This window comes from Galeopterus variegatus, unplaced genomic scaffold, assembly GCF_000696425.1.
Source record: "Galeopterus variegatus unplaced genomic scaffold, G_variegatus-3.0.2 Scaffold8688, whole genome shotgun sequence".
Classification (NCBI taxonomy): domain Eukaryota; kingdom Metazoa; phylum Chordata; class Mammalia; order Dermoptera; family Cynocephalidae; genus Galeopterus; species Galeopterus variegatus.
This window is the reverse complement of record NW_007734799.1, coordinates 70045-83907: the sequence shown is the minus strand read 5'-3', so window position 1 is coordinate 83907 and position 13863 is coordinate 70045. Positions and strand designations below refer to the sequence as shown.

Here is a 13863-nt window from a genome sequence, read left to right as displayed (position 1 = left end):
GCCCCACTTCATTAGAGAGATACAGGCCTGGTGCTTTGTAATTTCAATCAATCAAATCTCCCTTCTCGACAATGGGCCTATTGTAAATGTCACCACTCACTGACAAGACGGGACTAAGGTATGTGAGCACTGCAGACAAGGGTGTGTTTTGTATTAATGTAGGTGCAATGGCAGCATCTGCTCACAGAGGGCAGAAAATAAAAGCATGCTCATGGTTTGGTTATGCAAACTGAGATCACATAGGTTTTAAAGAAGATGCACATATTTTCATTTATGTGCTGGGCAATAAAGAAGTTCCATCCTCTGATAGATATGTCCCCCTCTTCCCTCCCACCTAGTAACAGCATCACATGGCAGGCCATAGTGTGCTCACAAGGGGCACTGGGTGTCTTGACACAACTTGCAAGTGAGGTTTCTTCTTAAGTATTTAATACTCACATTTCATCCTCAGCGATTCACTAACTTAGGTCCATTGGTTGGGCTTAATGATGCATTCTACATGGGAGCGGGATAACAGTGATGACAATGAGTAATGACATTGACAAAACAAGAACCTACAATTACATTTATGTCTATGCCCGCCTAGAGATAAACATGAGAAAATGAAGACATGAAGAGAAGTATCCAAATTAACAAAGCTACACAGAAAAATTATATTTTAGACAATGAGTAATGACATTGACAAAACAAGAACCTACAATTACATTTATGTCTATGCCCGCCTAGAGATAAACATGCGAAAATGAAGACATGAAGAGAAGTATCCAAATTAACAAAGCTACACAGAAAAATTATATTTTACTGAATCTAACATTATAAGCTACATTGTTACTTTTATGTTCTGATAAAAAATAAAAATAAAAAAACTTGCCAATTAAACCATGGCATGTCATTGAGTGTAAGATACATTACAATTTTAGAAATATTAAAATATGAAGAAAATGCCTATCTTAGAATTGATAAAGTATGATACTAAAAGTACACAGTACTAGCTAACCATGAATGGTAGTTATCCATGTATCCAGAAAGATTTTTGTTTGTTTTTAAGGAAGTAGCTCTAAATGAGAATTTGTTGGTTAAACAAATAACTTCTAATTAATACAGAAATATTGGCAATTTTAGTTGGTTCCTTAAAAGACATATTGCTAGGTCCAAAGTCTTTCTCAAGTCTGTAAGTACATGGATACTCCAATCCAAGGGAAGTGCGGTTTACTGTAAAGAGTCCTGAACAAGGACAATGGGAAGGGATTTTGATGCCAGTTGGCCGTGGTCGTGATTCTGCTCCTAATTGTCTGGGTGTCCTTGTGAACATCCCATAAGTACTCTGAGCCTGGATTTCCGTACCATAAAATGAGTGGACTGGACTAGACTCTCATTTCTAACTCATCTCTCATTTCCCAGCTCTCACATTTTATTAATCTATAATCCCTGGTTTATGTGGTCCAATTTCAAAGGGTCAAATGTCAAGCTGAAATACACTCAATGTGGAAAATTCTCTTGAAGGGTATATTATGCTGACCTTCAGGTTTAGCAGGATGCTCCAAATTTATTGAATGAAGAAATGAATGAATAAAATATGCCCTATTGATTCTCTTTGCTAGCACATCCTGAGCAGGAGGCCACAGCATGTGCCTCTGCATAATTGAAGAGGACACCCTCCAGCGTTGAGACGAGCGGGGCTGGGCTTACCTCTGCTGCCCTCGCTTTCCCCTTCAGTGAAGACATCCTCATCCTCAAAGCATCTCTTATCTAAAGAAGCAATGACAGTGAGAAATACCTGACAGATGTCAGAGGAAACAGAACCCCCAAGGCTCAGACTCATGTCCTGAAACTTTGAGGCCAGTAACCCTGGCAGAAAAGTTGAGGTGTGATTATCACTGGATTTGGGATTAAGATTAAAATTGTGGTCATGGTCTTTTCACCAGCAGAACTCACTCCCAGCCTCCTGCTGATTTGATAAAGAGCAAGACATGAGAGTATAGTTCTCGCCTCTTTTCCTCACACAGCTGACACCCTGAATCGTCCTCACAAACTCAGCTCCCCTGGACTATGCTCCGATCAAAACCACTTCATCCTCCTGCTTCCCTCGCCACATGGAAATCGTTAACAATGAGTGAGACAAATTCAAATTACCTTGTGATCCATAAGGGTTCCAAACAGCAAGATGAAGAAACCCTGCAGCAAAATGGACAGAATCATGAGGGACTGTCTTACAAACAATACCCTAGCAGTTATTTTAATACCACTCTTGTAGATACCTGCTAGGGCAGTTACTAGATATTAGCAACCTCAGTTTCCACTGATGCAGATAAAAATGCATTGATGGCTATTTCCTCTGAATCTGTCTCCACTCCTGGAAGAGGATTACTCTCATGGGACTGTGCGTGAGGATTATTGACATTAATAGCTACACTTGTAGAATAGAGTTTTTGACCTTATTAAATCATTTTATTTTCTTCCCAAATATTGATATAGTGGTTCTTACTCATGATGACAGTAACACGTGACATGGAATCTTGTTATTCAAAATCACAATCATAGAAGGTGTCTTAAGAAAATGAAACTTGTGTTCTACTCTACTTCAAGAGGGAATTAAAAGTTGGTAAACAGGCAGCCAGGGCCTCTGGGCTGGTAGATGAAGTTTCTGCATAAAAGAAAGAGAAAGTGACAGAGACCTGTGAGACCAGAATCTCTTCACTATCTAAGGATAGTTTCATGGTAAAGAAACACTGATCAGATGACTGAAAATGTTAAATGTGAGTCACAGGGAAAGCTTGCTAAGAAAAGCGGATTGTATATAATTAAAAGTATTTGGATATTTTTTTCTATCAAGAAAAGAGAAACACAAATGACCCGAAAAAGAAATACAGAACAAAACTTCCTGGGGCTTAATGAAGCTGCAAAGTAAGAAAGAGGATGAGATCATTAGTCAACTCAGAATAACTTCAAGAGTGGAGGGATTTATTAAAAGTCCAAGAGCTTTTGATTTCCCAAAAACAAAAACAAAAAACCTTAAGTTGTTTTTAAAGCAATGCAATGAGAAGAGTGAAATAAATGTGCTCCATTGTTATTTAAAAAATTATGAGTAAGATATATAACTGATCTGAGTTGGCATTTCTTTAAAGTCTACTTTTTTTCTCACACACACACACACACACACACACACAAACTTGGTAAGAAAGAGGATGAGATCATTAGTCAACTCAGAATAACTTCAAGAGTGGAGGGATTTATTAAAAGTCCAAGAGCTTTTGATTTCCCAAAAACAAAAACAAAAAACCTTAAGTTGTTTTTAAAGCAATGCAATGAGAAGAGTGAAATAAATGTGCTCCATTGTTATTTAAAAAATTATGAGTAAGATATATAACTGATCTGAGTTGGCATTTCTTTAAAGTCTACTTTTTTTCTTTTTTTTTTAATTGAAACGTAATTGATTGTACACATCTGTGAGGTACAGCGTTGAATATCAATACTTGTGTGCTATATGTGATGCTCAAATTGGGATAATTGGTATATTCAACTAATTGAAATGTAATTGATTGTACACATCTGTGAGGTACAGCATTGAATATCAATACTTGTGTGCTATATGTGATGCTCAAATTGGGATAATTGGTATATTCAACATTACACAGTGTAATCATTTTTGGTGGCCCTTTACCAATTTCTCTGCTTTATATTTTGTATCATGCTTTTAAATAAAGTAATAGTGACATGTCAATAGGAATACTTTGCTACTTTATTTATATTTATATTATTTAAAGCAGTAGTTGGAAAATTTTTCCTGCAAAGAACCAGGTAGTAAATATTTTAGGTTTTCCAGTCCATACTGTTGCAACTACTCAAATTTGCCAAAAGCAGTCATGGGAAAAAATAAACAAATGAGATGGCTGTGTTCCAATAAAGCCCTATTTACAAAAACAGACAGCAAGCCATAGTTTGCCAACCCCTGATTAAAAGCATAATTAAGAATATGGACTTGACAAATTTTTTACTACTCGTAGTTACAAAAAGCAGTCTGGCTAAAAATACCTTCTCCAAAGTGCAAGCTTAGTAGCCAGGAGGGAGTAAGACAACTTTAAGAGAGACAATCTTGCCTCACCAAGTATGTTAGAGAAGAAAAAAACAATAGAGATCATTCTAGATCCATCTCTTTGCTATACAGATGAGATGGCTGAGGCCCAGAAAAAAGTGACAGTCCCAAGATCAGATAGTATATGGCAAGATCTATTTCTATGAACAACAACTTGCATTTATTTCACAGGGAACAGCAGGGGAGAGGTTCAATGAGAACTCCTGACTGGTTAACACCCAAAGTGAACGGTAAGGGACTTCTCTTTCTACTATGGAAAGTGGCTGTTATTCCACCGAGTTCCCAAACCACTGGTGAAAGGACAAAAATTGTGCTTGTTTTGGGGCATACTATGTGAGTATAGCTTTACCCATCCCTGACCAAAGAACAGTCCTCTATAAGTGAAGGTTAACTTTTTCTGACATTGAAACTTTAGAAGGGATACAGGTAGATCCATGAGAAAAGAAGGAAGGAAATTCCCACCCAACCAGCCTGATCAGCCAAAGCCAACTTAACAATCAATAAGAGTGAGAGATGCCACAGCCAAATATCCTTAAGATATGGAAGGAAACGGAAGGAACATTTTGTGTTCTATAATTTTAGCCATATTTTGTTGTCTAGCCAGAATAACACAGAAAATCCTCCCTCTTTGAACTTACCTGGAAAGCATTGAGCAGGGCAAAGATTATATGGAACATCAAGGAAGCGCCTTCTATGAGAGTGGCTATCCCAAAACCCCAGGTCAGTCCCAGCAGTGGGGTAAGGATGGCAACATTTTTACTAATCCTCATAATTATGGCCACATCCTGAGACTTGGAACTGCCAATAGAGGGCCTCTGAGTATTGACAGCAACAACCAAAACCACAACGAGATTCACGGCCACAATGACCAAAGCTGGGATGGCAAATGCTAAAAGGGCTTTGGTGTTGTCCCAGTTAAGCCAGCAGGCCTCAGGTCTCACATAGCCTTTATCTGGTTCTGTGATAGCAACTGTGGTGACAGCAATGACCAGTGGGCACCCATAGCCAATGGCAAAGCCAATGGCCATCATGCGGGACTTCATCATCCTACGGAAAACGACCAATATTCCATAGATGATGAGTAGTGCTTTGAAGAGCATCCAGAAAAACAGAGAGAGGTAGAAGAAATGGCTGAAAAACGTCACTGCAACACACCAGTTGTAGTCCTGGGCCTTTAGATTGAAGTTAGAGCCTACGATGAACCACACGTTAGCAATCAGGAGTGACACTGCTATGTTCACAATACACACATGACGCATGTATGATATCTCTGTCACAACCACCTGGGACCACACTGTGGCTTCAATGATCAGGCAAAGAACCAAGCTAAGGACTGAGATGCTGAGCCCGATGCAGGTGATGTAGTCCAGGACTTTGTCTGTGATAGATCTGGGGGACATCAGAATGGAAAAAGACATCACCACGTTGGTATAGTTGCAGCGGCATTTCACTTTGTTCATGATATCTGACGTCATGTGACATGCTTTCTCGTCCCATCTCCTTTTCCTGGAATGCCAGCCAACGCACTGGGCCCTGGCATTTCGGGATTTATTGATCTTTTCAAAGGTGAGTAACACTTCTTTCAACCTTCCTGGTAAAGCTACTGAAAGGACCAGACCATTTACTGGTCTGGGAAGACTCACATTTTGCAAGTGGGCTTCTTTCAGAATGGCCCCCAAGGTTGGAAAAGCCATGCTGATGGCTTGGGATGCATTTGGTGGCAGCTTCCGGAGTTCTTGCCTGGGAATTTCTATCATTCCTAAGATACCTTCTGTTTTATTGTTTGTGCTCATAGAGAAACTGAAACTCTTCTCTGAGGTGTTGTGGTTGATGTGAAACCCTTTTGTCTGAATGAAGAGTTCATCTGCAATGTTTTCGGATTCATTGTGGATGTGGAGTTGCCCGGCAAATAAATTCACTGACTGCAGCAGATCCGAACCGGCGTTTTCATCAGGAATGTAAGCCCAGTTTGAAATGGCTGCTGGGTCGAGGATGTGGTTGGCCACTTCACTGTAGCTCTGCAGTGGAGAAAAGTGGATGTTATACTAAGGATTTACACGTTACTGTACAGAGTAGACTCCTAAAATCTGAAATTTCTGAAAATCAAATTATTTGATCTTACTTGACATATTTCTCTTCAAATTCCCTTTGTAAAATTCCCACATTAAAAAAGCTGCACAGAGGGAAGAAAAGTAAAGGAATTTTTAAAAAGTAAGTATCACAGCTGAGGTTTTTTTGCTTTATCATTGTACCCAAGGCAGCATTTCTGAACTACAATGTGTGGAACCCACGTTTCCTTGAGACATTAATGATTGTTTAATGGAGGATGTGGGGGTAGGGTCCATGGTAATCTAAGTTTGAAAAATACTGCATACACATTCCTGTATCATTCCCCCTTACGTATCTCATGAATATTCATAACCAATAAAAAAAGAAAAATGTACAAAATAAGAAAGAATAAATTAAAATTAAAAATAATAAAAAAAGAGTTCCAAAGTTCATTAGCACATTAAAGGCTCTAAAATGTCTCGCCATAAGGTAATCTGCCTAAATTTGTCTGACCCAGAACTTCCTACAACTGCTGTACTATGCATCTCCCCTTTAAAAATGGAACCTCCACTAACATTTCTCAGAACAGTTGTGTTCCACAGAACATACTTTTGAAAACACTAGAGTTGCCCGAGTCTTTTTAACAGCCACCACTATGTGATATTTTCTTTAAAATATTAAGTGTGTACAAAAATGTTCTAACTTCTTGAAAACTTCCATAAACTAGAATGAACCAATAAGCAAAATTGAGGTAAAATGCCTGCTGTTGTTGTTATAGTTGTTGTAGTTGTTGTTTTTACTCTGAAAAGTACATTTAAAACTGTTAAAGTGAAAGATTTTGAAAAAAAAAAAACAGTGTGCTTTTAATGAAATTAATGAAGAGTACCTTCATTTTCTCTTGGGTAACATTATCGGACAAGTCCCTAGAAATATTTTTTAATAATTCCACTATAAATGCAATATTTCCTGATGTGACTTCTGATGACTTCACAACGTCAATTATACAGGCGTAATCAAGGGGGCAGTTCTTGCGGATTCCTTGAGCTACGCTCTCAATGGGCTCCGGAGCTCGAAAGTCAAGAATGTGCAGAGGTATAGACGGTGCTGCTATGGAAAGGCGAGATGCACCATTTGAGTCCTGTTTTATGAAAAACAAACAATGTTCCATTCAGAAATGATTAAGTACCTAACATGTCAGACTAAAGGAGCTAAAGTCACAAACAACCCACATGAAGAAAACAGATAAAGAAGGAAGCATTCTTAAACAGTGGTTTTGATGCTGCAAAGTAGAGAGGGGAAGGTGAGGTCACAAACAAGCAATAGATTCCACCAACATTCCCACAAAGATCAGGATATCGACTTTTCCTACTGGAGTTTGCTTTCAAGACAATGAATTTAACATCTTGTTATAACAAGATGATTTTCTCCAGAGATTTGGGGAAAGAGGAGCTACATGGAATTTTAGGAGGACGTGGTTTTTGGAGGTTGGCAGATCAAACACAGAATGCTAAGAAACTGGAATTTCAAAAAGCTTAGACTTCACTAATTAAAAGTTCTTTGCTCATTCTTTGATACTTTTACCTACAGTCTCTCAGAATGTGACTTTGAATAAGGCAAAGCAATAATTCATTTCCTTTAATTTACTTTTGAGTGCCACTACAGTTGCAAGGACTTTCATGTGATCGCCTATGCTAAGTGACAAAGACTTCATCTGCAATCGCTTTATAAAGCCACTGTTAAAATTTTAGAAAATGTAGAGATCCATGTGCTTCGATGAGACAGAAGAGACCGTTGAGGAAATGGTTGCTAAGTGGACAAAGGATAAGTGGACTAAGGATATAGGAGAGGAGATATGAATTTTAACTGAGATGTGATGTATTCATTGGATTTCTATTCCCTCTGGATCATATATCTCTTCTTTCTTTCGGTCAAGTGATTGAAAGTATTAGAAAAAGATATCAGAATGAATTTGATTCTAGACACATTTAGTTGAATGACTGATTAGCACAAGAGGCACACAAATCCACCTTTACCACGAAAACGTAACCTGTAAGCAGTCATTTACACAGTGTAGTGTAAATGAATTTCAGATCTTTTTTTTTGAGAAGATTCTGAGAAGGAGAAATAGAGAAAGTGAACAGAGGAAGTAGTACCGGAGAGTTTGGGTAAGAAAGGAAGGACAAGAAACAAATTTAACCCATTCCATAGATTTTCCTAAATCCAGACCTGAGACTTACTGTCATGCTGAACAGATCACATTAAAAATGCCTCTACCACCTCCTGGGGGATTGGTTTCTGTCACCAATAATATGCAAATGCATCACCTTAAAGAGTGTTTTCATGGAAAGGCTTGTACAAGTCTCGGTTGATTTTTGCCACCTCTTTTGATTACATGTAAATCCTATTTCTCCATGAAAGCGCTTAGCACAAGGCTGGCTGCAGTTGGAAAAAGAGATGCAAGATCCATGGCATTTCTCTGAAAAGGAAGAAAGACAGAAAGACCTAATTAGCATTTCCACACTCTGGCAAATGCATCTAATTCATTCTGGGGATTTGGGGATTGCTTCCTGGAGGAGGTGACATTGAACTGGGCCCATAGCAACAAGAGCTGCCAGGCAGACTGTGAAGCTAGTGTCCAGGCAGAGTGAAGAGCACATAGAAAGAGGACTTACAGGTCATTCAGAAAGGCTGGCTCAGAATGCATAGGGACAGGGGGTTGAGTGCATAGGGACAAGGGGTGGGGGCGGCGAGAGGTGAGAGTGGGAAGAAAACCAGGGGCTAAGTCACGAACAGCCTTGAATGCTGTACTAATGTGGTAGTTACCAGAAAACAAGATTGTATTTATTTTTGAAAGATCATTAACAATAGCATAGAACAGGTGTCAGTAAACTTTTTTGTAAAGGACCACATAAGTGGAGTTGCCAGTCAAAATACAGGAAACCCAGTTAAATGTTCATTTTCTTTTCAGGACACTGAATTGGCAAATACTGAACCATTGCTCCTAAGGAAATATAACGTTAGATTCCTGTGAGCTTTTGCTCACAACATGTTCATCAACTGATCAATATATGACCTTGTTTTGTATGTATTTGTTATTTAAAGACACCTTATTTAATGTATCTTGTTGATTCATTAACATCGAACTCATAGCCAATAGCATTATAACTCATGCCTGAATGAAGCATTAAACAAAAATCACCCAAAAAAAGCTCAAAAATGCAAAAAAAAAAAAAAAAAAAAAAAAAAAGCGGCACTACATACCCTGAAGAAGGACAGTTGGTTACAGTGTGAGGACTAGAACAAGGCGGCAGTGGTCACCTTGTCCAGCCTCAGCTGGGAACATGTGCATCAGGCAACTCAATTTTTTTGGTGGTCTGTGAGTATTGATGCAGTGCTTATAAATAAATTTCAGTGAGTAAGCAAATTCACAAATACAGAATCCAAAAAGAACAAATATAACAAATAAAATTTTTTTCTATGTATGACTCTTGTGATATTATTCATTGTTTATCTGAAATTCAAATTTAACCAGGTGTTCTATATTTTTATTTGCTAAACATGGCAACCCTAGCCAGAGAGTAAATACTTTCAGCTTTGCAGGCCATATGGGTCTCTGTCACAACTACTCAACTCTGCCTTTGTAGAGTGAAAGCAGCCAATGACGATATGTAAATAAATGGGCATGGCTGTGTTCCAGTAAAACTTTATTTATAAAAACTGGTGGCAGGCCACATTTGGTCCATGGGTCAAAATAGATCAACTGAGGCAGGAAGTTTAAGAATGAAGCATTGAAGTATTCCCAGGAATAACTGCCTTATGGTAGTGGCAGTGGAATGGAAAGCAGATGATGCGGAGATCTACTGAGGTGTTGAAATCAATAAAATGAGTTGACCAACTGGATGACAGTCGTGGAGCGCACTCATATTTATGGCTCAGACAACTCTGTGGATAATTTCACTCACTGAGAAAGGAAGCAAGTGGGTTTGCATCTTTCCTTGACATCTACCAAGTTTGTCAATTTTTGCAAGTTATTTAACTGAAGTGGTTCTCAATTTCTTCATCCATATAGTTTGGAGATGATGCCATAGTGTTGTCATAAATACTGAATGAGATTGCATCTTGTACAACACTTAGATCAGTGTTGTCATAAATGCTCAATAAATGTTAGCTACCTTTCTCTCCTCTTTCTCAGTTCCACGTCTATATAGAAATGTGCTTGCCACCAAAAGTCTACCTGGCTATGACTGTGCAGAATCCAGTTACTCCCTACTATTTGGGTGAGAACCACATGATTTCACCATATCACTACTAATGATTACCTCCTTAGTTTACTTGTCACTTCTCAAGAGTAACCATTCTCACTACCATAATATCCATCTTACATTGCTTTAACAGAACTCTCAGCCCCAGATTATTGAATACATTTAAGCACCTGATAATCTTTGAATGAAAGAATTAATGAGTCTTGGCCTCCTTCCTCCTCTGCCTCTTGTTGGCTCATTATTTCAGACAGATTTCTCTTCTGGGTCTGAAAATGGACATTTGTCTATTATTCTAAAACACATGTGAATATTTGCCAACTTGCTTCATTGACTATGCCATTGATGATGATATAATTATAAGAAAATCTATCAGTATTGGTAAACATGGAGAACTTATTAAAGATTGTAATTCAATTGGAAAGTCTATGGTCTGGGGACATGCTTGCAACATCAATGTCTGTATGGCTGAGGCAATGGTCGGAATCCTGCTGTCAGGTTAAGGCAATTGCCTCAGCCATACAGCTGGTGTAGTCGGCAGGATTACTGGGCAGGTAAAAGAACCAGACAATTTGTGTAGTCGTAGCAGGATTCTGGGCAGGTAAAAGAGCCTGGCAATTGGCATCATGGGTAGGATGCCAAGCAGGTAAAGAAGCAGAAAGACCCTCTGGAGGAGGAGGAGGAGGAAATGTGGCTACCTTTGAGTATGTGGTGCCTGGTGGTCACTTTCCTGTTGACCAGGGTCTGACTGTTTCTCACTGCAATGCGAGCCAACATGGACCAGAAACCCCATGAAGCGGCACAGTTTCAAGATTTGCAGCAGAAAGCAGACAGGTTGGAAACACAATACATGCCCTGGAAGCTGAAGTACAGAAACAGATTATCCCTGCTTCTGACACCAAAGACATATGACGAACCCAATGGTGAGTTGGGGGAGACTGTGTGTCTCCTAGAATGACCTTTTGCTCATCAGAAAGTGAAGCATGAGCAGCCTATGGGTGGACCAGTAGGCAACCCACAGGTGACCCAATTCACTAACTATGTCCAATATACCCAGATCAAATTGGTTGGCTTGGAGAAACAGTAAAGTGGCAGAAACAGGGAGAGCCCCTGGCTACTGCAGTTATGGGACCTAGGAGTGGATGGTGTGCTGTGCTCTAGAGATGATGTAGTAAATGCATGTTGCATTTGTCAGAAGACAAATGGCTCAGAGGGTGCCACTTAAATCTGATGGTTCAATAGGTGCCAGGAGTGGATGGTGTGCTGTGCTCTAGAGATGATGTAGTAAATGCATGTCGCATTTGTCAGAAGACAAATGGCTCAGAGGGTGCCACTTAAATCTGATGGTTCAATAGGTGCCATATAAACCCAAAAAAAGAGTGCCACATGCAGATGGGCAGATGACCCAAGGACGGGTGCACCTGCAAAATTTCAAGTAAGTTTTCACCTGGTGAAAATATGAAAAAGTTAGCCTCCGTTACTATGTGCCTGTTTCTGGCAGCAGTTACAGAATAGCCACAGATATGCACAGGGGCAGGGCAGCCACTCAGTGATGGACTGGGCAAATGCAGCTGTTTGAACTGTGTGGGCAAAAGCTGGAGAATGGCCCAAGACTGTGAGTAAATAGCCAGTATAAGCCAAGCTGATTCAAGTGGTTCAAGAGCTAGTGTTGGGGCAGGTAGATGCTAATAGCCAAGACAATGGACAAAAACCCTGAAGGCATTTCAGAAGTTTGGGAGAGTGCCCCTCCCATCACAGGCCCTGAGGCCTAGGAGAACTTCCTGCTGCCCTCAGGAAACTGCTCCCCCACACTCCACTCTGGCTGCTCTGGCTGGAGCAGCTGTGCCTCAGGTGGCCCCAAGTGCCATTTGGTTCGTGCAGCAGCTCTGGAGGGCACAAGCAGGAAACCTTGGTGGTAGCTGCGTTGTGTTAAGTTCACAGGCCAGCAGAACTCGAGAGCAGTGGAGGCGTGGCAGCCTCCACCCAGATTTTGGAAGATGTATGAAAAAGCCAGGGACTCAGGCAGAGATCTGCTGCAGGGGTGGAGCCACTGCAGAGGTCATCTAGGGAGCAATAGGAAACAGAAAAGTGGGGTCAGAGCCCCCACAGAAAACCCCCACTGAGGAAATGTCTAGTGGAGCCAGGACAATGGGTCTGCCACCAAGAGACGAGAACTGTGGGGCCGCTGGCAATGTGCAATGATGGCCTGGAAAAGCCACAGGCACCAAGGCAGCTCAAAGGGCTGCACCGATGGGAGGAGGGAGGCTGCCTGATGCTTTGGGGGTCCAGATACCCCAGTGTGCTTAATGTTTGCCCTGTTTGGGTTTCGGATTTGTTCGTGGCCTGTTTTCTCTTTCTGTTCCTCCCTTCTGGAATGGGAATGTGTACCCAATGTCTGTCCTACCACTGTATTTTGGAAGTAGATAAACTTGTATTTTTATTTTTTACAGGTACACAGCTGAAAGGAGTACTGTCTTTAGTCTCAGATGAGACTTTGGACTTTGAGTTGGTGCTGGAACAAGCTAAAGAATGTTGGGACCGTTGGGATGGAATATGTAACGTGTGAATTCAAGGGTCAGTTACCCTCGCTAAGGGAACACTGTGGAAGATTCTGAATGAGTAGATTGTACAACGAGGGACCCTGAAGAGGTGGACTGTAGGGAAAATACAGAAAAATGGTCAGGGCCCCTCAGATGTTCAGAATCTTGCCAAGCATTTGATGTAAATATGCACATGTGCCCAGGTGTTCCTTTTTATTGTCTAATATAATTGCACATGTGCACCCAGGTGTCCTGGGTAATGGACTTAAGAATAAAGGATGAGTGGCTCTGATCCACAGGGCCCCCCACCCCCAGGATGCCCCCTGAGGGGGCCATGGGGAGGCTGCTACTGCTGCTGGAGGCTGTTGCTGCCAGTGCCCCCAGGATGCCCCGAGAGGCCTCCGCCACTGCTGCTTCTGCTGCTACTGCTTCAGGCTGCTGCAAGCTGCTTCTGCTACTGCTGAGGACAGAGCTCATGTCATCTGCCAATGGCTCCCAGGATATTTCCCAATTACCTAGCATGGACCTGCATGTGAAGGTTCTGGTGACCCAGCCTGGCATGTGAGGGGTCTGGTGACCCTGTTTATACAATGGGTTTGAAGGGTCTGAGCCCTAGCCCTGACAATACAAATGGAAACTTAGCATAACTAAAATAATGAAACGTTTTGGCTTTAGTTATGAGTCTGTAGCCATACAACTAGCATAGCTATTGCTTTAACAATACTATGGCCCTAACCCTACAACTGGCATGGTCGTGTAGCTTTACAATGTCCTTCCTTTATTCTACCCTGTCTCTAAGTGGAAGAAGACTGTTCTGTAGCCACATACCTTGTATCCTTCCAGTCTTGGGTTTTTCTTCAGGGCTTGGAAGTTTATCTCCATCCTGAAAAACATAAATTCCAAAAGGTCTACTTTACTGTGG

The 13863-nt window shown here is 40.8% G+C and overlaps 1 protein-coding gene across 1 annotated transcript in view; it reads right to left on the bottom strand.

Annotated features, from left to right (window-relative positions):
- Positions 1–447: 447 nt before the first annotated feature.
- GPR115 (G protein-coupled receptor 115) overlaps positions 448–13863 on the bottom strand; it is a 14760-nt gene continuing 1344 nt past the window's right edge. Inside the window, exons 2-8 of the mRNA XM_008593081.1 lie at positions 13770–13824; positions 8467–8618; positions 7029–7280; positions 4732–6111; positions 2134–2175; positions 1690–1749; positions 448–495 (exon numbers count right to left, since the gene is read on the bottom strand). Coding sequence (XP_008591303.1) covers positions 448–495; positions 1690–1749; positions 2134–2175; positions 4732–6111; positions 7029–7280; positions 8467–8618; positions 13770–13824 — 1989 coding nt within the window. The remainder of the gene's footprint in view (positions 496–1689; positions 1750–2133; positions 2176–4731; positions 6112–7028; positions 7281–8466; positions 8619–13769; positions 13825–13863) is intronic.